This window comes from Cibotium barometz, chromosome 34 (assembly GCF_041138505.1).
Source record: "Cibotium barometz isolate CiBa-2024 chromosome 34, ASM4113850v1, whole genome shotgun sequence".
NCBI lineage: Eukaryota > Viridiplantae > Streptophyta > Polypodiopsida > Cyatheales > Cibotiaceae > Cibotium > Cibotium barometz.
This window is the reverse complement of record NC_141079.1, coordinates 42619027-42644347: the sequence shown is the minus strand read 5'-3', so window position 1 is coordinate 42644347 and position 25321 is coordinate 42619027. Positions and strand designations below refer to the sequence as shown.

The window sequence follows — 25321 nt, the reverse complement described above, 5'->3', positions numbered from 1 at the left end:
TGTCTGACATGAGGCAAAAGGTTTTGGATGAGTGCCATGCTCCTCCATATGCTAGTCATAGAGGCATAATGCCTACTACGCACATGATTGAGCGGTATTTCGTTTGGCCAGGTATGCGGAAGGACATAGACACATACGTACGTGCATGTATCACCTGTCAAAAGGTGAAATTTGATAGGCAAACACCTTACATATTGGGGTGATTCTATTCTATTCCGGCTTATAGCCGTGATTTTGTATGTTTTTTCATACTTAATAGAAGTCTCTTTCCTTTTAAAAAAAAAAAATAAGCAAAAGACACTAGGTTTGCTTCAGCCATTGCCTATTCCCACACAGCCATGGGAAAGTATTACAATGGACTTCATTATGGACTTGCCACACGAACCCAATAGGGTAATGATACTGTTTGGACAATTGTGGACAAGTTTAGCAAGCTCACTCCATCAAAGTTGAGCATAATGGTTAAAATAGATCTTGCACAAGTGTTCAAGCATCATGGAATGCCGAAGTCCATTGTAGGAGATGGAGATCCCCAGACTACAAGTCTCTTTTGGTAGTCCTTATTTTATAATATGGATACCAAATTGGACTTCTCATCAGTTTATCATCCTTCAACGAATAGACAAAGTGAGGCTGCAAATTCACCCGTGTTAGATCTCTTGAAATGTTATGTGGCAAATCGGAAGTCTTCTTGGGAGAAGTACTTACCACTTGTGGAATTTGCATACAACAACACAGTGTATGCATCTATGGGAAAAGCCCCAATTAAAATTGTTTATGGTAAGGTGGTTTTGCCACCCATCCTTCGCAGAAAGGATGAGATATTTGCAGCTGATGAGTATGTAAGAGGCTTGGATATTACCTTTGCTCAGGTGCGGACAGCCATTGCAAGGTCACAAGGCAAACATAAAAAGACTGCTGAGAAGCATAGAAGGCAATTTGATATCAAAGAGAGTGATTGGGTATTGTTGAAATTTGAGAAAGCAAGACTTGCAAAGAGGCCTGGCAAAGAGGGTGCATACCCTAAGCTTGTAACCAGGTACTATGGACCTTTTCAAGTGATCGAGAAGATCAATGAAGTGGCTTTCAGGTTGGCATTGCCTAGTCATACACAATGCTTTTCATGTGAGTCTCCTTCACAAGTATGTACGGTAGGAGCCCAGTGAATCGGTAATTGAGGATCCCACACAAGTGAATAAGCTTGAGGATATTTTGCAGCTAGAACAAATTGTGTATCACAAGGAACACAAGCTTGCTACGTGCAAAGTTGTCAGGTGTTACCTTGTGAAGTTTAAGAACTATCTTCCCATTGATGTTAAATGGGTAGATGAAGAGTTCTTTAGAGATTGCCTGCATTTGCTTCAGACATATTTGGATGCTTTTTAGTTGCAGATAATTATTTAGAAGAAGGGAGGGATGTCATCATTTGGCCACCCAACTGGTCCATCCATGCTTAACTATTGTTATGATGACAAATGCAAAGCCACACGCTCCCGTCTTAAGCATGAGGTATGGATTGGGCAAATCATGAAGTGCCAGGCTTAATAGATTTCTCAACGCCTCATCCAACGCAAGAAACGAGAATTCTACGCTCAGAAAGAGGATGAGTTATACCGACTCTTCTTAGGGCCGAATTGCAAAGAGCCTTGGAGGAAACTATACGAGAACACCCCCCCCCTCCCCCCCCCCCCCCCCCCACAGCCTGTCACCTTCCCAGACACATGGCACTCCTATGCACACTCCCTCTATGATATCTCCCATCAGCCACCTCTACCCCCACCACCTCCACCTTCACAAAGGGCATGGTCTTCCATTCGTAGACTACGTAATGGGCAAGCCCAAGATCACGAGGGACTCTCTACCGAGTACATCTCACATGCCGACGATCATGATTGGCCACACATTGGCCAAACTCTATGGAATGGTGCTAGAGGTGGAGCTCAGTTCATTTGCAGAGAGACAAGGATGAAGAGCCTCAAGACAGGCATGCTTTTGGAGGAGCTCTTGACCACATCTTCACCCTCCTACCATCCTCGAGGACAGTCCAACAGGACATCAGAGGATTTACTACTTCTTTGTGGATTTCTTCAAAGCTTTTGATACTCTTATCACGAGCTAGCCTTCTACACCGTCTATAGGAGATAGGAGTCCCATCTAACATGGTTTGGAGCATCACCGCCCTCTATGAGTCCGTCACCGGATGAGTGAGAGCCCAAGAGATACATCGTAGGAGATTTCCAATACTATTGGGGTGAAACAAAGCTGCCATCTATTTGTCGGAATGGGCAGCGGAAATGACACAAACACCTGTGTGAACAAAAATGCAGAACTGCAAAAGAGAGAAAGCTGTATAAACTCTACTATATACAAGAGAGCCAGTACAAGACTGAGTGGGGGGCATGGGTGGTATATATACCACCCTGGGCAGTTGGTCGGCCACTGCAAACAGGCCGACAACCCCTGGACTAGCCCACGACTGGATATTATCAAGTCGGCCAGCAACAAAACTAAGTTGGCTAGGGGATAAGCAGTCGGCCAGCTCAAAGGGTCCCCCCCACGACTAGCACAAAATAGGGAAAATATCAACAGTGAGGAAAAATGGAGAAGACTCCTAACCGGGCCGGGCACACCCACAACAAAGGCCCTCATTCCCTATTGAGTAATATGGTACAGACAAGAGATGACTGCTAACACCCCCTCTAAGCTCTTGGATGTGGAACCAACCCCAATGAGCTGGAGTGCTGACGGAGTATCTACTGAGGTAGAGGCTTCGTGAAGAGGTCCGCCGCATTGTCCTCCGTCGAACAAAAGATAAGCAAGATGTCACCAGCCAAGATTTTCTCACGAACAAAGTGATATTGTATCTCTATGTGCTTGGTTCGGGCATGGAAGACAGCTCTGGTTGTTGCACTAGATGACCGTGGGTTCCTTCTGTGGAAACCCAATCTCGCCAAGTAACCTCCGCAACCACACCACCTCACAAGTAGCCTGGTACTCTGCCTCAGCAGAAGACAAGGCATTAGTTAGTTGCCTCTTGCTACTCCAAGAAATAGCTCCTGAGCCAAGGGTAAAGCTATAGCCTGATGTAGATCTCCTCATGTCTGGATCTCCTCCCCAATCAGAGTCACTCCAACCTCGGAGACTGACTCGGTCCTTCATTCCCCCTCCAGTGTCATAGAAAAGTCTGAGATCCTTTATACCTTGCAGATACTGCAAAATCCACAATCTTGCGTCCCAATGAGTCTTCAAAGGTGTCTGCATAAATGAGCTCAACAATCCCATTGAAAAACTCAAGTCCAATTTGGTGTTCAGCAACCAAATCAATGAACCAACAAGCTTCCGATACAAGGAGGTATCAACCTACTCACAAGCAATCATGTACTGTAAGTTTGGTATTAGGGTCCATTGGAGATGACATAGGCTTGCAGTTCTCCATCCCAAAGGCCTCCAATAACTCAAGAACATACCGCTACTGAGAAACAAAGAACCTCCTCTGGGTCTGCCAAATCTCCAATCCCAAAAAGAAATGAAGTAAGCCTAAGTCCGTCATCTCAAACTCCTTTGACAAGGCAGCCTTGGTCACAGCTATGTGCTCCACATGACCGCCAGTGAGAATAAGATCATCCACATAGAAGATAATCAAGGTGACCATACCACGTTCCCGAAAGAGATACAAGTTCGGATCTGCAACTCATCTCTGGAAACCCTTTCTAATAAGAAAGAAAGAATCAATCTTCTAATTTCAAGCCCTGGGAGCCTGTTTAAGACCATACAAGGCCTTTTGTAACCTGTAAGCCATACCTGTTGATCCCGGAACCTCAAAGCCTGGAGGTTGCTCAACATACACCTCCTCCTACAAGTCACCATTCAAGAACGCAAATTTCACATCTATCTAATACACAGGCCACTACTGAAAAGAGACAAGGGCAAGAACTGTCATCCTAGCTGTCGGTGCAAAAGTGTACTCATAGTCGATGCCAGGATGCTGAGCATAGCCCTTAGCCACAAGTCTGGCCTCGTGTTTGTCCACCGACCCATCAGACGTATACTTGGTCTTGTAGACTCACTTGACATCAATGACTGACCGTTTTGACGGCCTCGTAACCAACTCCCAAGTGTTATTCTTCTCTATGGCTTCAAGTTCCACTTGCATGGCTTTTCTCCAAGTCTCCTGGGAAAGAGCTTCCTTAACTGAAGTAGGCTCTTTGTCCCGAATGATACGAGACATCAATGCATAGTTCACCTGAACAGCTCCTTTGATTGACTTTTATCACGAACTTGGTGCGATCTTGGAGGTCCATCCTCTATGGTAAACTCGAAGGGATACTCCGTAACACCCGGCTCCCAAATGGAGTCCAACGACCACTTTGGTACTCCAACAGAACGCGGAGCCTCTTACCACTGTTAGGGCTCATCTCCAACCTCGGGCTCAACCTCTACAACTGACCGAGGCTAGCTAGCTGGAACAATAATCTACGAATCATCCTCATGCTCATCTGGTTCTCCAAGAAGTGGTGGCTCCTCAACAGTGGAAGCTGAAACATGCTCATCAAAGACAATATCTCTGCTGACAACAACCTCGTTCCGCTCTGGGTCATATAACCTGTAGCCTATGGAAAGAGAGTTATATCCCACAAAAACAAGCTTCTGGGACTTTGAGTCAAGCTTCCGCCTCTACTTCTTTGGAATGTGAACATAGACATGACTCCCAAAAACACGGAAATGAGAGACATCTGGTTTCCTACCAAAATAAGCCTCATATGGAGTCATCTTAGGTACTGAAGTCGTCAAAGATCGGTTGAGGGTATGGACAGCCGTAGCCATAGCCTCTCCCCAAAGTGGACGAGGAAGATCACGATGCTCCAACATCGTCCTCGCCATCTCCACTACAATCCGGTTCTTACATTCAATTACTCCATTCTCTGAAGGCGACCTTGTATTGGCCAGCTCCCGCTTGATGCCATGCTCTACACAAAACCGCACAAAAGCATTAGAAGAAAACTCCCCTCCTTTGTTAGCCCAAACAGTCTTCACCTACACTCCAGACTCCTTTTCCACCATAACATTCCAAACCTTGAACCAAGCAAAGGCTTGGTCCTTCTGGGAAAGAAAATACACCCATTTGAACCTGCTACAAGCATCCACAAGCAGCATGAAATACAAGGAACCTCCCAAAGATGGGATCTGCATAGGTCCACACAAGTCAGTGTGTACCAACTCCAAAAGTTTCGAAGCCCGCCTAGTAGCCTGCTTCGAAAAAGACTCCTTGTGTTGCTTCCCATGAATGCAAGAACTAGTGTCCTTGCTTGCTGCCAACATCAGGCAAGCCATTCACCATCTGGTCTCGGAAAGCCCATCGTAACGCATCCACATTCAAGTGGCCAAAACGGAAATGCCACAAATCACCGAGCTGAGTACTTGTCAGAGAAGAGAGTGCTGACAGTTTGTAAATCCCATTCTCCACTCCGCCTTCCGAAACAACTTGCCTGTTGCTTTGTCTCGGAAAGCAACAAAATGCACATCAAACTCCACTTGCATGCTAGTCTTGCAAACCTCATGCACTGACAAAAGATGAAATCCAAGAGATGGAACATAAAGAACCCGGGAGGAATGCTTCCCCTCTTTGCCATCGCGAATAATCTCCAATCTGCCCTCACTGTGAATCGAGATAGTGAATTTGTCACCAATAAAGATGTGACATGTCTGCCGTCCAAGATCATGTAATAACTCTCGGGAAGGTGTAACTTGCGGGTGCCCGGGGGACCAGGGCCTTTGGCACACTTGTTGATACCATCAATGCATATTAAAACATTTAAACATGGCCATAGCCTTAACATATATCCATCATCACTTTGCATGAAACATTAAAGCTGGACAAAACATGCACAAATGCTGAAAATGGAGCTTGCACGTGTGACACTGCATAGAGGCCGGAATGGGCCAACTCCCCCCTTGGAGTATTTTATTACCCAAGGAGAATAATATCATGTACAAGCTGAGAGGGCCTTACTCTCCCCACGGGAGATGTCGGATTATCCATATACAAATGCCATAACACAGCCCAACACGACGCAACCAAGCCAGAACACATGCTGTAGAAATGCTGAACCAACAATATAATCCATATACCTCCGTGTGGGTACTGATTCTTCCCCAAAAACCACGGGTGTTCATGCAATAGAGTTGGTACAGCAAGTACAACTCTCCATTCAGCCGGTACAGTAGGTACAATGGTTGGTACAGCTAGTATAGTGTGGTTGGTACAATAAGTACAATAGGTACAAAAGCTGGTACAACCGGTACAATGGCTGGTACAATAGGTACAAGAACAAGGACTGATACAACCGGTACAATGGCTGGTACAATAGGTACAAGAACAAGGACTGATACAACCAATACAATGGCTGGTACAGCAAGTACAAGGGCTGGTACAAGAAGTACAATGGCTAGAAATCATAATAAATGATTAAATACCCTTGCCTTCAGTATTTCTCCGCAATGGAAGCCTCCAAAACAGTCCCCAACAGCCGATTTTCTTCATGGGCAGCCTTCAAGAGAGAGAGAAAGAGAGTAGCCATCATTAGGGCAGCTTGTAACGGTGGTAGAGGCTAGTGTGCAACAAGAGAGCCTCCATTAATGAAGAGAGAGGGCTCCAATTTATAGATTTGGGCCTCCCATGAGCTAAAATGGCAAGAGAAGGCTACAATGACAAGTGGAGAGCCACACAATAGCTGCAGTGACAAGTGTGAGGCCACTTGTCTCACTTGATCCACTTTCTTGCCACATGTACCAATCTAAGAGATGGGTTCTTCCATAATCTTTACCTCTAAAAATATCCCAACTAGTAGACATTTTGTCATAGGCACTTTGCCAACTCTTGGTATCCGCTCAATTCCAGATGTAATGACGCGAACAAAATTTCCATCGGAGTCAGGCCAAAAATAGAAACTCTACTAAATTTTAGGAGTGTGGTCCTTTGTATTCTAGGATAATCCCCCATTCCCAAAGCTTGTACTTTCCAAATATTTAGACATCCTGGAGTCCACCAGACCCCTTTCATACTGCGAAATGTCGAGGCTGGTGATAGAAGGAAGCACCACTGTCGAGAATCCACTCCCGAGTATCCCTAGCGGTGAGACCAACTACCTCCCTGCTCGAAGAAGATGAAGCTCGGAGCCTTTGTAGCTGCAGTTGAGGAATCGGCACCTTTCTCGGTGCTTCGCTGAGAACACTTCCTCCAATAGTGACCCTTCTGGCCATAATGGTTATAGGTCAACTTGGCCTTCAAAGCATCACCCTCTGAGTCGGGCTTCTTCTCAGAAGACTTCGTCAAGGAAGACTTCCCTTTGTCCTTGTTGTGGCGAGTCAAAGCCTCAAAATCTCCACCTTGTGGAGGGTTCGTAAACCGCTCTTCCTGGTCCAAAACCATCAGCACGAGATCCTCCCATGTAAATGATGTTGAGCCTCCCACTGGTGATCAAAGAAGAATAGAAAGTTGAGTACTAAGGGGTAAGATGAAACAGCAAAGTGATGGCCATATCCTCTGAAGATATCTTCTTCCTAGCCTGAAGAACCTCCTGCTAAAGAGCCTAGAGTTTGTTGATGTGCTCTCGCATCATCGAAGACTTTGCAGGATTCATCACGTGCATCTGCACTTCCAAGGAAATTCTCTTCATGGGTGATACCTTGTTGTACAAAGAATCCAAGTGTTGCCAAATCCCTCAGGCCAGCGTCATGTGTTTGATGTGATTGATCACTTGGAGTGTGCAATTAAGGAAGATGAAAGAATGCACACGGGCATTGACACGATCCCACAACTGTGCCTGAGCCTCCCGCTCTTTCCTAGTGGACAGTGAAAGCTCCTCCTCCAACTCTGGCCTTGGAACTCCAACCACAATGAAATCAACCAAATCATAAGACTCTAAGACAGACTCCATCATTACCTTCCAAATGCCATAGTTGGTCCCATCCAACCGTCGCTCCACCAGGAATGTCGGGGGGGTGGGGATCTTCACATGCTTCTCAACCATCTCGAGAAAATCTACCATCTTGGGGGTTCACAAGGTCTTGTGAAGGGAGGGTGGGTGAGAAAAAAAATGAAGAAGAGGGCTGAGGCTGAAACTGGTATGCAAGGTGGCTGTCCAGCAATGATGGCCACCTTCTACCTGCTTCTCCACGTCCTGAACAACCCAGAAATTCTCCAATCAGCACCTAAAAACAGCAAACCCTCAAGCTCTCACTGTCTCCAAGCTTCAAGCCACCTGGGGCTCTGGTACCATGTCGGAATGGATAGCGGAAATTAGACAAACACTTGTGAGAACAAAAACGCAGAACTGCAGGAGAGAGAAAGCTGTATAAACTCTACTATACATAAGAGATACGGTACAAGACTGAGTGGGGGGCAAGGGTGGTATATACAGGCCGACAACCCCTGCCAATAGAGACTCGAGTCGGCCAGCAGCAAAACTGAGTTGGCTAGGGGATAAGCAGTCGGCCAGCTCAAAGGGTCCCCCCCACGACTAGCCAAAACCAGGGAAAATATGGAAAGTGAGGAAAAATGCAGAAAACTCCTAACTGGGCGGGCACACCCACAACAGAGGCCCTCACTCCCTACTGAGAAATATGGTACAGACACTATCACCCACTCTTTTTGGCCTCTACGATGAGATCTCGAGCTACTTTATGTAGATGACATCGTCCACCTTTCAGATTCATTGAGGGGCTTTAGAGACAGTTGGATTCCCTACAAGACTTTTGCACTCACCGGCACCTCTCTGTTAACCTTGGTAAAAACACAGTAATGGTCTTCAATACCTCCCACCCCTTCATATCCAAATTGAGCTTCACATACAGAGTCCTGTGGAGATTGTCTCATCCTATGTCTACCTCGGTGTCATTTTTAGCGGCCCATGCTTCCCGTAGCACATGCTAGAGTGACACGGGGATATGCAGCCTTCAACTTACCTGAGCGCCAGTGCTTCCAGGCACATTTCCAGGAGCCCAAGACGAAGGGTTGGCTTTTCGACACCCACATCACACCAGCCTTGATTTATGGAGCAGCCTTTTGGGGGCCAAATTTATCCGATGAGGATTGGCAGCAAGTTGAGAGGCCCCAAGTCATGATGTTCTCCAGTATGATCCGCAACAAACCATCAATCCCACAGATTATCCAGTAAAAGTTTGTTACAGCCCCGATGGTAGTGGATGCATTGTTCTAGACAGTCACATACCTCCATTGCATAAGTCACATGGATCCCTGCACAGCAGGTACCCGAGACATGCCTTGGAGTCCTCGAGACAACTAGCATTCGAAGGCCACCCTAGAATATGGTATGCCTTAGTTTCCAGTTGATTCTCAATATATAGGCTCCGCATGGTCCACCTCCCATCCCTTTAGTACAGTTTGGACTCCCCTTTTCTCTAGCTCTCTCGTAAGGACACCACCGGGTTCTCTCGTTAGATCTTCTTAGCCTCTACACCATAGTTGTTTCTCGTACCGGCACGAACCCATTCGTACCATACGGTTCGTACGGTTCGAGTCCCCTCCTCCCCCCCAAAAAAAAAAATTCCAAATGCTTAAAAAAAATATACAAACCCTGCTTAACGAAGATCCCAAATGCTCACAATACTTCGCAACTTTCGTGTCCACTCAGTATTCCATATGGGGTTGTTGAGAGACCTAAAAAATCTGGCAAGGTAGACTGGTAGCGTACATTTGATTGGTAGGATGAGAGAATCTTGCTACATCACTTGGAGATCCCTGGTATAGGTAGGCTAGACGGTTAGATTCTCAAGTTATGTACGAGAGAGAAGATTTGGACATGGCCATTTTGATCTAGAGAGGAGTCCCTAAACCTATCACCCTAGATGCACTGCTCGTATTTGTGCAAGGACGGTCCCTTAGTCATAAACGCTACACTGGGAGACCTTTTGGTATTGCATTACCCATCAGGTTCTTTTTGGAGACAATCGGGAGATCCAATTGGGAGAGACACATATCCATGTTCTGGTTCCTCAAGCACTGTAGACTCCTCCCCTCCCAACCTTCCCTCACATTGAAGCTTGAAGCTCCATAGGTTGTAAGTGTAAAACAAAAACAACCGTATTTTATCGTACGGTATCCGAAAATTTCATATCGTACCAAAAATTCCCATACGGTATCGTATTTTCGTACCTTGACAACTATGCTCTACACCCACTACACATGGATCACACCTTCGGAGCTCCCAACGTAGATGCACTTCTACAAGGATCACTTTCTCATGCTCACTGAGGATGGATTCATCTAGTAGCCGGGAAACCTGTGTTCACATGTCCCCATGCCATGCGGATTGCGATTGGCCATATACAAGTTTCATCCCACCACCTCAAAGTGGAGACAATTAGAGCTAAGTGCGTCTACAAAGCAAGGGAGCTCATACGGAGACCCAGGGAGGAGAGGGGAGACCCAAGGAGGAGAGGATCTACTGATTATGCCACACAGAGGTTGAGATAGAGGAGCATTATATATATCGCTGGCCAGTATACTATGAGATCTGCGGGAGGTTTCACTATCTGTTTCGTGAGGGATTTGGTCCACTCTCCAAGATCATTGAATTCTCGGACCAGCGTTTCCTAGAGCTCTTCCTGCTTGAGCTCCGCAGACATATGAACACTTTCTTGAGAGAGATTCGGCCCCAACCACCCCGACCCTTCCTCGCTAGCCAACCATCACCAGCTTCTTCTGGACCGAAGAGGTGGAGGACACCCATAGAGTGGATCTCATGGACCCACCTCGGGCTACTCCGGACCCACCTCACCCGAGAAAAGTTACCTCGGACCGGGTCTCCGCATTCCAGTGTTCCCCCCATGCTTGATATTTTGGAGAGTGGTAGACTATCTATTGGGGGGTGATGCTCCTCTCATGTTCCATGTTCCTGTTATTCCATGATGAGATTCCATGGACAGTTTTGTGTCACCCCAGTAAGATAGCTTAGTTTTGTTTCTATTTTATTTTCCGTTCCATGATGAGATATGTCATGGACATTATTGTACCAGTTTGGTCTCATAGGCCCATTGGGTCTTTAGTAGAATCTCTCTCTCTCTCTTCTTTTGTACCATGATGAGATTACATGGACACTATTGTATCACTTTTGGTCTCATAGACCCGTTGGGTCTTTTGAAGACATTTAATATAACTTTCTTCTTTCTTTCTTTTGCCCTGGAGTCCTCGAGATAGCTAGCACTCGAGGGCCACCCTAGAGTATGGTAGCCAAGTTTCCATGTGGTCTCAAGATATGTGCTTATGAACCGCATCCCACCACCTTCACTACAATTTGGACTCCCCTTTTCTCCGGCTCTCTCATGAGGACACCAACCGGATTATCAAGCAAGATCTTCTCAACCACTACATTGCAGATGGATCACACCTTCGGAGCTCCGACCAACGATGCCCTTCTACAAAGACTTCCTCACGCTCACTGTGGATGGATTCATCCAACAGCCGAGGTACCTAGGTGTTCACATGTCCCATGCCATGGATAGATACAAGTTTCATTCCACCGCCTCAGAGTGGAGATAGAAAAAGATGAGAGCGTCTTTAGAGATGGGGAGCTCATACGAGGGCCCAAGTAGGAGAGGATCTGCTGATTATGCCACACAGAGGTTGAGACAAAGTAGCATTACATATTCTGCTGCCTAGTATATTATGAAATCCGTGGGAGGTTTTCATTGTCTATTCCAAGATCATTGACTTCTCAGACTAGCTTTGCCTAGGGCTCTTCCTACTCGAGCTCAAACCCCTAGGCAACGCGACCCTCCCTCGCCAGCCAACCATCACCAGCTTCTTCCAAACCCAAGAGGACAACACCCATACAATGGATCCGTGGACCCACCTCGCCCAAGAGGCGTTACCTCGGACCGGCTCCCAATTCAAGTGTGCTTGATGCCCTCGGCCCCCTGGACGTCGGCCATGATCCCCTCATCAGCTCCCAATCCAGGACATGCTCAATCACCATTGAGCTACCTTTCCATGTGGCATAGCTAAGGGAGACCTCTCAACGATACACATTAGCCCCATGCGTGATAGTTTGGAGAGTGGTATACCATCTAATGGGGGCTGATGCTCCTCTCATGTTTCATGCTCATGATATTCCATGATGAGATTTCCACGGATAGTTTTGTATCACTCCAGTGAGATAGTTTTGTTATGTTTCTATTTTATTTTCCGTTCCATGATGAGATATGCCAGACATTATTGTATCACTTCCGCTCACTTATGGAGGAGGATGGTACCATCATTGGATGATGAGATCCGGTATCCCTAGTCATCTTGCTCCAGGATTTTCACCACCACATGTACATGGGAGGCCTGCATAGCACCCGGGTGTTCTTTTCATTTCATTTTTAGTTCTTTTTGTTTCCATGTTCAAAGTCTACATATGCGACTTTTGTAACAGATGGTGGTCTCATAGACCCATTGGGTATTTTGTAGACATTAATAAAATCTTTCTTTCTCTCACACACATGCACGCATGCATGCGCACACTTTTTTTCGTGTAAAACCATTGTTCTATTGCTTTACTGTACAGAGAGAAGCACCCTCATGAGAGTGTTTCTCATTAACTCACAAAACTAAAAACAGTGGAAAAACAAATCTAGATGTATCAGATCTAGCTATTGAAGCTGATGGCACGCACGCACATACACACACACGCGCGCACGCGCACACGCACATGCATTTTTATAGAAAACACATACTAAGACAAAATGAAGTTGAAGGTTTGGGATGCTTACCTGCAATTAGAATATCTATTCGTGAGCATTCCACACTACCATCCATGCTCACATGCGATTCGATGCGAGATGTTTGTACACTAACATCTTCTCTTCCTTTGTCTACATCTTCCTTTCCCTTAGATAAGATACGGAGTATACCTCCTGCTAAGGGACCTCGTGCCAAGACCTAGTATAACATGAATGAACTTTGACTAGCCGCAAGAAAAATAAAAGTTTAAGCTTCATCGAAAGCATGCCATGTACTATTATATAAGCAAGACTTCAAAAGCAGCTCAATTTTATGAGTGAAATGTGTCTAAATCAAATCAATGCTATTGCACATGAGTAAGCCTAGCTTGGAAGCACATTCCATAGCATTACAATTTCTCAAAAATGCTCTCGCTAAAAAATGCAACAAAGCAAACAAAAGAATACATTCAAAATTTATTCTTACATACAATGCATATTGCTAAAAGCCTTAGCATTGGCTTTAATAAAAAACATGACAATTTTCAGGCACTAGCATCATAGTGAGTACTTGGCTTACTATAACGGGCAGTGTATATCTTGGAGATTACAATCATTTACTTACTAACACAATCAACCATCACAACTATACCGAATGAAAATAGAGCAGATAACACTGTATCGGGGCCCAAAGGTCCCCTCCCCCCCGCCTCCCCCCTAACACAACAAATGTATTTTATTACCCATGTAAAAATGATTTTGTACAAGCTTTGCAGGTGTCGGGGAGAAACTCCAGGCAATCCGATGGACTTTGTTGTTGGGTTTCCTTGAATGCATCGCAAGCATGATGCTATCTAGGTGGTACGGGGTAGACTTACCAAAATGGTGTTTCTCTTAATACGATCTACGATTAAGAGTCATGAGCTGGTTACTTTATCTGTGGTCCTGTCCTTTAGGCTTTATGGATTGCCTGAAGAAATAGTTAGTGATCGAGACTCGAAGTTCACTATAGGGTTTTGGCAAGCTATATTTGCCAAGCTGGAAACAAAGTGAAGCATGTCTTCCTCGAATCATCCAAAGAGTCATGATCAGACTCGCAGACAAACGAGACATTGGAAGATATGCTACGGGCTTATGTTTCTAAGAGGCGATTGGAGCGGGAAAGGTATCTTCCACATTTAGAATTCACGTATAAAAGCCATAAGCATTCAGCTGCCGGATATAGCCCTTTTATTCTTATGTACGGTTTTCAACCCCAATCATCGCCAATTGCTATCGGAATAAGTAAAATCCAAAACCCGCAAGCTCGTGATTTCATGCAAGATACGCACAAACTCCTCAAGTTGGAGAGCGTAAGGACAGCTCAGGAAAGAGCCTAGACTTATGCTTACTAGTGAAGAAAGTTCTAAGATGTTATGTACCTGGACACAAATCTATGGATTAGGGATCTAATCCAACGAGGTTAGGGGGGCCCAAGATTAGGGATTAGCAGGCAAATACTTGGCTAGGGTTCTTGGATTGATAAAACAAGCTTACTGGCCTTTTATAGCAAGTTAGCTATTTATGGCGTAGTTATCACTATATAAGTGAGAGCTTGGATTATTATGAGACGCAGTTGTGCCGAAGCACCACTGAAGATCTGGCTTGGACCAGGAGAGCAGACATCTGCATGCCACACACATGGCGAATACCTAGGTTGGCATGTCGAAAGCCTAGGCAGGCTTCAGTGATATGGGATGCCGGAGTTAGACAAGGGCCTATGGATTGTGCAAGAAGCCCTAGCCTTCGCTCGAGGAAGATCGATGGATGCCGGTCGCAGTTCGAAGACGAGCTAGCTTGCTACCTCATGATTTGGTTTAGGACTAACCTTGGTTTTCAGCTGTGTTTAGGGTAGATTTTGAGGACTTTATAGTTGGTATTAAGGCAACCCTAACGCAGAGGTTGAAGAGGTATGTGTGTCTAGGCATAATATATATCGGAGTTCCCAGGTATTCTTTCTCTGTCTATCAAAAGTGAATTGCTCTACTGAAGTTGTACGAGGTTTTTTGTTGGTGTCAAAGATTGCAGAGAGATGAGAATAGCAATGTTTTTATGTGCGATTTGCTGTAGCGAATGCCCTGAAGCAAAGGCCTGAAGCGGCTGAGAGCTGATGGCAAGAGAGGCAAGGTGGCCAAGTTTGGGAGGCCAGCCATAGGGCAGCCAGCCCTAAGCAGCTGCTCTGCACAACAGCCAGGCTAGGCGGTGGCTCTGTGCAGCAGCCAGGCTAGGCCAGCAAGCCAGCCAAGGCTCGCAGGGCAGCCCTGGACAGCACAACAGGGCATCCAACGCAACCGAGAAAGCCAAGCATGGCACAGGAGGGCAGTAAGAAGGGATGCGCAGAACAAAAAAGCATGTGCAAGCTGAGAAAAAAACAGGTGCAGGTTGGAAAAAGAGGGTGGAAAGCTATAAGTCAATAAAAGCATATGCGGGTTTTTTTATTAAAATTGAAAAGCACATTAGTTTTTTAGGAAAAAACCCAAAAGCAAGTAAACTACTTGACCTTTTAGTATAAAAGGGGGGCTTGCTTGTGAGTTCTCCACATCCGAAGTCCATCTCCCTGGTTACGAGGGTTTTAAGTACACGGCCAACGTCCAAGAGCGGGATTGGTACTTGAGTTCATGGGAGAGCGGGCTTTTTGCAGCAATTCATCTCGACACGCGAGCTCTTTGAGCAGCAGCAACTTACCTTGGGATTGTCATGGCTGATGACTTACAAAACGACTGTGTGATGGACGAGAATGTTAAACTCGACGACAACCATCAGGATGACGATGTGACGGTCAATAACCTGGTCACTAAAGTCGACTTTGATGCAAGGATGACCTAGTCACTAAAGTCGACTTCGACACAAGGATAACCTCACTTAAGCAAGAGATTACGAACCTTACCAACGCCATTGCTGTTATGCAAGTAACATTGGCGGATTTGGTGAAGGGGGGAAAGGGGGGGGGGGATTGGAATGGCTTTAGTTGCGCCCTCTTTTACTCCAAAGCCCTATACGAGGGAGCGGAAACAGAAGATTCACAACATAGTTGACTTTTGGATTCACAGATGAGGCCGGCACTTTGAGTTCCATCCTTTCCTTGAAGATAAAAAGATTCACATGGTACAAGGATTCCTAACAGGAAAAGCCCTTGCCTACTCATTGTGTCCAATTTTAAAACCCTAGAAACGAAGAAAAAACCTTTCAACACATGTTTGCAAAAATTTAGAGAGTCGCAAGCTCGGGCAACTCACATGAATCCTATTACTACTTTGGGATTCTTTGTGGATGGATTGCTTGATGGATATCAGCTCCAAATCAAGAATAATTAAACCAAAACATTGAATGATGCCATCCAATTTGCCAAGATTTTTTATGAGACACTAGCGAAGAAACAACCAAAGAAACCCCAACAACTCTCATTGACAAGCCAAGTAGAATCCCAACGTAAACGGAAGTTTAAGCATGGGAAGACTTCACAAACTCCTGCAGAGACCCAGAGTCGTCGCACAGACTACGGGTGACCCAGAGTCGTTGCAGACTACGGGTGACCCCAATTCAAGAAATCAACGAAAGCGGAGCTGACTCTTCAGTACAATAAGGAGGGTTGGTGCTTCACTTGTGGTCAGCAAGGGCACATGAGGACGAACTGCCCACAGTCGAAGGGCAAGTCAAAGTCAAAGAGAACCCATGCGACCAAGGCTAAAGGTAAGATTACCTCCATACATACTATTGTTTTAGATCAAGGTTCTTGCAAGGGTTGTAGCTTTAATATGAAAGTTTTCAATCCTACAAACCTAATATGGATGTATGGGTCAGTCATAGGGAAAACTATACACATTCTTTTTGCCTGTGGGAGTACTCACAACTTCATGAATGCCAAGCTTGTGCAAAAGTTGGGAGTGGAGACGTAGCTAAGTGATCACTAGTATCGTGACGATATGCCGTCATACGCACAATTTCGGGATCGGCGGGTGTCTCAGTTCCCTATAACTATACAGTTCCCTATAACTATACAGAGCTACTCAGAGCCACTAGATTTTATGATTATGAATCTGGATAGAGTAGATGTTATTATAGGAAAAGAATGGTTTCATAACCACGATCCACAGATAGCTTGGAAGGGTCATAAAAAATCTTGTCATGAACGGTGTCCAGTTTTCTCTACAAGGTGATTTTGATGTCCCATCCTCTACTCTTGTAAACTCAATTGAACATAATATAGTAAAGGATTCTAATTATGAAGTGTTTCAATGTGTTCTAGATACCAAGTCATCTGATGCTAATTGTGAGTTTAATTCAGTTAGTCCTACTGTATGGGAGACACAAGCTTTAGAGGACATCAAGGCAGATTTTAACAATGTTTTCCCAACTGAGTTACCTCATAGTCTTCTGCCCAGTCGGTCGGTTAATCATAAGATTGGTTTAGTTCCAAGGACCCAACCTGTGAGCATTGCGCCTTACAAGATGAGCCAACTCCAAGAGGATGAGATTGACCGACAGTTGTTGAAATATCTTAGGATTGGACAAATTTGTAAGAGTAAATCTCCTTGGGGGACACCAGTACTTCTGAAGCACGAGGACGAAAGTTAGAGAATCTGTGTCAACTATAAAAAGTTGAATAAAGTTACAATCAAGAATAGATATCCCCTTCCCAGAGGAGATGATTTGATTAATAGGTTGCAGAGGAGATGATTTGATTAATAGGTTGCAGGGAGCTTCCTATTTTACGAAGATTGACCTTCGTGCTGGTTATCACCACATATGGATAGCTAAGGAAGACATCTTTAAGGCGGGATTCCACCTGCAGTATGGCCATTACAAGTTTCTCGTGTTAGCTCTTGGGCTCACGAATGCTCTTGCTACTTTCCAGCAGATGATGAATAATCTCTTTAGAGATTATTTACGAAAATTTGTGGTAATGTTTCTAGATTATATCTTGATATATAGTCGTACTCTAGAGGAGCATGTCGAACATCTCTAGATTATCTTGAGGATTTTGAGGCGAGAGAAGTTGTATGCCAAGTATACAAAGTGTGAGTTCTTTAAAAGAGAACTCATTTATCTAGGATGTTAGATTTCTCGAGATGGGATGAGCTTAGTCTTAAGCGGATACATAAGGTTTTAGATTGGTGAGTTCCTCAAACAATAGGGCAACTTCGGGCTTTTTTAGGATTCATTGTCTTTCTTAAGAAATCGGTGAGGGATTAACAGTACCTTTCACGAACATCCTTAAGGGAAGAGGACATAAGTCCAACAGCCCAATCTCTTGGAACGAGAAGCTTGATGATGATTTTCGAGCTCTCAAGCTTAACGTGAAGAAAGCACCTATATTAGCATTGTTAGATCCTAGCATTCCATTTGTGGTCAAGACAGATGCTGTAACTTGGTTGAACACAATGCTAATCAATACACTTAAATACACTAAGATTTGAAGGACACTTGCTCAAATACAAGAAGTAAAATTGCTGAATTTGACAAGAGACACACAATGAGCCGGAACGGCCGACCCCTCCCTTGAGTAAATTGTATTACTATTGGAGAAATTCAATACATAGCTTCACGGGCATCCATTGCCAAATCCTCCATGCCAATGCATATGAAATTCAGCATTTAGAAAACAATGGTATGTCGATGTAGATCACCAAGGAGCTGCCTTGATGCCCGGCCCGACTTCAGTGCCCATATTCTCTACCATTGGCTCTATGTTCTACCAAGCAAGGTAGCAACATCTTCAAGAGCACATAGGACAAGAGAAATACTACACAGGGCGGCTAAACAAGGAGTCCTGCCCTTCTACTGAGTAAGTAATGACAACACATTGTCCAATTAGCTTACCAGTCTTCATAGAAGTTGTTGCAAGCGGAAGCCTTCGCGTTGGAAGCTTTAGAAGTGTTGATATCTTCGTTTTGCCGCAATCCTTCGCGACAAAAGTCTTCAAGAGGATGAAGGGAACCTTGGGAAAGCTTCCCCTATGGTTCAACTTGAGAAAGGAAGGCTGAAATTAGGGTTTTCAGCAAAAAGACCAGAAATTACAGCAAAAATGAGAGCTGTTTTGCTGAATTTCAGTCATTGGGAGTGAGTAGGAGAGTGATTAGCACTTGGAAACACTCTTGGAGGCTTGGAAAACACCCTAGCAAGTTGGGTATGGCTATGGAGAGCTTGAAAATGGAGAGAAATGGTGGAAAAACAGAGTTTTCAGCCTCCAAAAATCCTCATGAAGAGAAAACACGAATTTCTCTTAATAAGTAAGTGAATTGGGGTCCAATCAGGTGAAGGGACATGGGGAGATGCCCATTTATGAGTAAAAGGGGAGGATCAGGTCCTGGACATTGAGTCTTGTCCGCCTCGGGACTTCAGTGAGTGTGAACTTGGAAGAGGTCATAATTTATAAGTGACTTTTGGGCGCCCAAACTTTAATGAAATGGGAACGCACTCACTTATAAATATTGGCCAAGTCCTAAGGGCTATTTGAGCCTAGATCGGGAAATACTTACCACCTGTTCACATGCCACACAACCATGTCAGCAGACAGTTTCACACGCACGGTTCACGGGCGGGCGTCCCCTTACCCGGAACTACACATAAGTCATGCAGGCATGAAAACAGCATGCAATTTTATTTGCAGGCAAGCACATAAAGATGCTATGCAATGCAGCATTGGCATGAGCAATTCCCGTTCATGAAACCATATAAGACCAGGGGTTTCCAGGCAAGTATATGCAATACCAGACCCAGTGGAAAGCCAATCCTCCAGGCGTTTTCGGGCATGTACACAAAGGCACAAGTCCCAGCGGAAAGCCAAGTCCTCCAGGCGTTTCCGGGCATATACACAAAGGCACAAGTCCCAGCGGGGAAAGCCAAGTCCTCCAGATATTCCGGGCATGATAACATCAAGTCCCAGCGGAATATCATATCCAACTATACAGCATGACACCTGTCAATCACCTGCATAGGCATATTCCATAAGCCATGGACACCAATCCAATATGTACATAGTGTGAAAGCAAGAGTGAACCATTTGGGTGGCCAAATGGTGACATTCCCCCCCGCTTCTAAAAAGTTGTCCGCAACTGAAATGCATCCAAATATGTCTGAAGCACATGCGGGCAATCTTTGAAGAACTCTTATCTACCCATTTAGCATCAATGGGAAGATAGTTCTTAAACTTCACAAGGTAACGCCTCACAACTTTGCCTGCAGCAAGCTTGCGTTCCTTGTGATACACAATCTGCTCTGGCTGCAAGATCTCCTCAAGCTCATCCACTTGTGGTGGATCCTCAATGACCATTTCACTGGGCTCCGGCCCTACATACTTGGGAAGGAGACTCACATGAAAAGCATTGTGTATGTGCCAATGACTAGGTAATGCCAATCTGAAAGCCACTTCATTGATCTTCTCGATCACTCGAAAAGGTTCATAGTACCTAGTTGCAAGCTTAGGATATGCACCCTCTTTGCCAGGCCTCTTTGCAAGTCTTGCTTTCTCAAATTTCAGCAATACCCAATCATTCTCTTTAACATCCAATTGCCTTCTATGCTTGTCGGCAGCCTTTTTATGCTTGTCTTGTGACCTTGCAATGGCTGTCCGCACCTGAGCAAAAGCAATATCCAAGTTTCTTACATACTTATCAGCTGCAAATATCTCATCCTTTGTCTTTGTGCGAAGGATGGGTGGCAAAACCACCTTACCATAAACAATCTCAAACAGGGCCTTTCCCGTAGATGCATGCACCGTGTTGTTGTATGCAAATTCCACAAGCGGTAAGTACTTCTCCCAAGAAGACTTCTGATCCGCCACATAACATTTCAAGAGATCCAACACGGCTGAGTTTGCAGCCTCACTTTGTCCATCCGTTTGAGGGTGATAAGCTGATGAGAAGTCCAATTTGGTGCCCATATTATCAAATAAGGCCCGCCAAAAGAGACTTGTAGTCCTGGGATCTCTATCCCCCACAATGGACTTCGGCATTCCATGATGTTTGAACACTTGTGCAAGATATATTTTAACCATATGCTCAGCTTTGATGGTCTTTTTGACCGGCAAGAAATGAGCTTGCTTGCTAAACCTGTCCACAATTGTCCAAATTGCATCATTACCCTGTTGGGTACGTGGCAAGTCCATAATGAAATCCATTGTAATACTTTCCCATGGCTGCGTGGGAATAGGCAATGGCTGAAGCAAACCTGGTGCCTTTTGCCTATCAAATTTCACCTTTTGACAAGTGATACATGCACGTACATGTGCCTCTATGTCCTTCCGCATACTTGGGCAAAAGAAATACCGCTCAATCATGTGCGTAGTAGGCATTATGCCTCTATGACCAGCATATGGAGGAGCATGGCACTCATCCAAAACCTTTTGCCTCATGTCAGACACCACACATAGACAATTATCTTTCATGAGATAACCCTCTTTGATCACATATGAGGCATGTGCATGACCAGCCATCAAATCAGCCCAAATAGTGGCAAAATCAACATCCGTATGATACAAATCACGCATGGTAGACAAGTCCCCATGAGAGGCAACCGAGATAGCTGCTACATACGGCTTTCGTGACAATGCATCGGCCACTACATTCTTCTTTCCCGGGGTGTGCAAGATCTGAAAATGAAACATAGAGAGGAAATTGGCCATCCTCATATGCTTCTCTGACAATTTAGTTTGAGTAAGAAAATATCTCAAACTCTGGTGATCTGTCTTCACAGTGAAATCAGCCCCAAGAAGGTAATGTTTCCATATAGTAAGTGCATGAATTACAGCCAAGAGCTCTTTCTCATAAATGCCAAGAGATAGCTCTGCATCATGCAATCTACGACTCTCATAAGCCATGGCATGTCCCTCTTGATTAAGGACAGCCCCTATGCAATTTCCAGATGCATCACATTCCACACAAAAAGGCTTTTGCAAATCTGGAACGATTAACACTGGACCATGAGTAGTTGCATCTTTCAATTTGAGGAATGCATCTCTCTCTACATTAGTCCATTTGAACACGGCCTTCTTCTTTGTCAAATCATGCAAAGGAGAAGCAATCCATGCAAAGTGCCGAATGAACCTGCGGTAGTAAGAGCATAATCCAAGAAAACTGCGGATCTCATGCACCGAACTCAATTCGGGCCAATTCCGAATTGCATCAATCTTTGTAGGATCCATCCGCACTCCATCTTTGGACACAATATGCCCAAGATAATGTATCTCTGACAAGAAGAACTCACTCTTCTTTGCATTTATGAAGAGTTTATGCTTAAGGAGCTCTTAAAAAACAATAGCCAAATGAGCTTTATGCTCTTCTTCGGTCTTCGAGAAGACTAGTATGTCATCAAAGAAGACACCTGTAAATTTCCTGTACCCACGGAATATGCGATCCATCATTCTATTGAATGTAGCCGGGGCATTTGTAAGACCAAAAGGCATAACAAGATACTCATAAAGCCCAAATGCTGTCCTGAAAGCAGTTTTGTGTACATCCTCAGGCACTACACGCACTTGATGATATCCACTCTTGAGATCAATTCGGCTAAAGCATGCCGATCCATCCAACTTGTCAAGGATGTCGTCTATGCGTGGAATCGGAAACCGATTCTTGATGGTAAGCTTATTCAAAGCTCTATAATCTACACACATACGAAAGGATCCATCCTTCTTTTGAACCAAGAGGACGGGTGAACAATATGGGGAAGAGCTTTGCTGAACCAAACCCTTCTCAAGAAGCTCATTCACTTGCTTCATGATCTCCTCTTTTTGGGATGCACTTACACGATAGGCTGGCCTATTAGGTGGTGAGCTACCCGGCACAAGATCAATGCGATGATCTTCCGGTCGTACAGGTGGTAACTCATTTGGTAACTCATCAGCAAAACAATCATTGTGCTCTTGCAAAAATTTCAGCCTATCATTACAAAGAGTGTTTACATGTACATTATTTTTCTCAACATGATCAGCATCAATTACATGTTCTCGGCCTTTATGCATGAAGGTGATTCTGTTAGTCTTGTAAGCCTTGCACGGATCAATACGTGTATGCCAAGGCTTTCCAAGCAATACATCACAGCCATTCAAAGGCGCCACAAGAAAATCCTCATGATCCACATAGCCTTGAATGTGTATGCGCAACTTGCCAAAAATAGGCATGACCTGCACTTCTCTACCAACAAAGGCAGCCCCTGCTTCAATTTGAGGACCCATGTCCTCCACTTCAATACCCAAAGCAGCTGCCATCTGAGTGGATATGAAATTCTCTGATGCACAATCATCAAACATGAACAAAGCAGGTTGATCTTTGAGCTGTCCCCAAGCTTTACATACAACCCTATCTTTGCTATCATGTGAAGTGTTGCCTTGCACATCCGGAACCATATGCACATTAGGCTTCGGTACATTAGCATTTTCAGCTTTGTTCTTCTTATTTGGGCATGCTCTTGCCATGTGCTCAGTGCTGCCACAAGTAAAGCATTTGCCTTCACGCATATATTGCTCCTCCTTCTCAGCACTAAGACCAAAGTTTGCCGGCTTATAAGGGCGCTTGTTAGCAAACTTATTTTCAGCTTTTGGACCTAATTTGGCTTGGTTTTGGTCCCTTTTAGGTGGCTGTCCATCATTTTGCAGGTTTTGGACAGCCCTCTCTTTGCCTTGAAATGAGGGTTTAGCCTTATTGGATCGACTCAATTTGAGTTCCAATTGCTCGGTGGCGGTGGCGGCTGCGATTAATTGGTGTAAGGTATGACCAGGATACATTTGTAATCCTGCTTTGTACACGGGTTGCAATCCCGATTGAAACCTTCTCTTCCTTTCCGCCTCGGTGACATGCATAAATGGAGACACCTCCAAAAGCACTTTCCAAAACTTTTGTACATATGCATTTACCGATTCCCCCTCATTTTGCTTTATCCAATCCCACTTCATTGTTATCTCATTCAATGCATTGGGAGGCAAGAATTGAGCATAGAACCTCTCCTTGAACTCTTTCCATGATCTAACAGGATTCGGTGAGAGCTTCTCCGTGAGCCACCAATGGGCAGCAGTGCCTTTCATGAACATGCTTACATGCCGGATCATGGATTTCTGAGTGAAATCCTCATCACTGAAAGCAATATCAAACTGGGCAATAAAAGCACGTGCCTTTGATGCATCATATTCTCCATGATATGTGTCAAACTTCACAGATTTGTCTCCGGCTTTGAAGTCACGAGACTTTGATGCATGTGTGTGCATCTCAACATGTTTTCCCCCATGTTTGTCCATTGGGACAGTCCCTGTAATTGGCATCATTTTTGGACCAAAAGGTGATGCATAAGGCATAGATACATGTGCCCTGTAAGCATGAGGCATGGCTGGCCCCTCAACATGCATTGATACATTTTCAGCCATAGCTTCTCCCTCACGAGCACACTCGAAGGCATGAGTGGCATGAGAGATACGCGGAATACCTGTACCAACAGAAAATTGCAGCCCATGTTGCATGTGTTGTGCATGTACATTTTCAGCAGGCAATGGCATTTGACATACATTTTGACCACTGCCATAAACATTGTATCCTTCACGGGCTACATGAGATATTCCTGCATGGCGTGAAGTCACTGATTGTTCCTCTCCCATAGCATGGAGATTCATCCTCTTAGACATAACTTCTTGTTCGGGCACTTGGGATTATTCCAAGACATGTGGGATGGTTGCCTTTTCTGCATAGGCATCCTCGGTACGAGCCAAGTATGCACGTGCTGCATCCCTTGGTTGCATGTGCAACTCTTGAGCAATCATTGCCATTGCATGATCCATATAAGATTCAGCTTTCTTGGTCTTCAAACTGTGATGTACCAATGGATCCTCGCGGCGATAGAGATTCAATACTTCTTGTTGTGCTTGGAGAAGAGCCTGCATGTAAGTTCAGCCCTCAAGACTATCGACTCTTCTTCTTGCATCTTCTCTTTGCCACGAGACGGCTGTCCCACATATTCATGTTCCCTATTGTGCACCACATGAGTTTGCTCATCCTGTAAAGCATTGGAGGCATGCATTTCATTGTCCCTGCCTCTTGTATTAGCATCTCCAACATTCATTGTATGGCTGTCCATAATGTTCTAAGTGTAGAGATAGCTAGTGTTCACGGTGATCGTCTCTCACGATAGAAGTGAAAGAGAACCGTATGCTCTGATACCAATGTAACTTGGTTGAACACAATGCTAATCAATACACTTAAATACACTAAGATTTGAAGGACACTTGCTCAAATACAAGAAGTAAAATTGCTGAATTTGACAAGAGACACACAATGAGCCGGAACGGCCGACCCCTCCCTTGAGTAAATTGTATTACTATTGGAGAAATTCAATACATAGCTTCACGGGCATCCATTGCCAAATCCTATTTGCCAATGCATATGAAATTCAGCATTTAGAAAACAATGGTATGTCGATGTAGATCACCAAGGAGCTGCCTTGATGCCCGGCCCGACTTCAGTGCCCATATTCTCTACCATTGGCTCTATGTTCTACCAAGCAAGGTAGCAACATCTTCAAGAGCACATAGGACAAGAGAAATACTACACAGGGCGGCTAAACAAGGAGTCCTGCC

General features: G+C 44.8%; 1 protein-coding gene across 3 annotated transcripts in view; it reads right to left on the bottom strand.

Moving 5' to 3' along the window:
* Positions 1-25321, bottom strand: part of LOC147619044 (uncharacterized) — a 105567-nt gene that overhangs the window by 5675 nt on the left and 74571 nt on the right. For all 3 annotated transcript variants that reach the window (XR_015262013.1, XM_086774260.1, XM_086774261.1), the window contains one exon: positions 12775-12943. Coding sequence is in view for 2 of the 3 variants with exons in the window: in XM_086774260.1 (XP_086630386.1) it covers positions 12775-12943 (169 nt within the window). In the remaining variant the exon portion in view is untranslated. The remainder of the gene's footprint in view (positions 1-12774; positions 12944-25321) is intronic.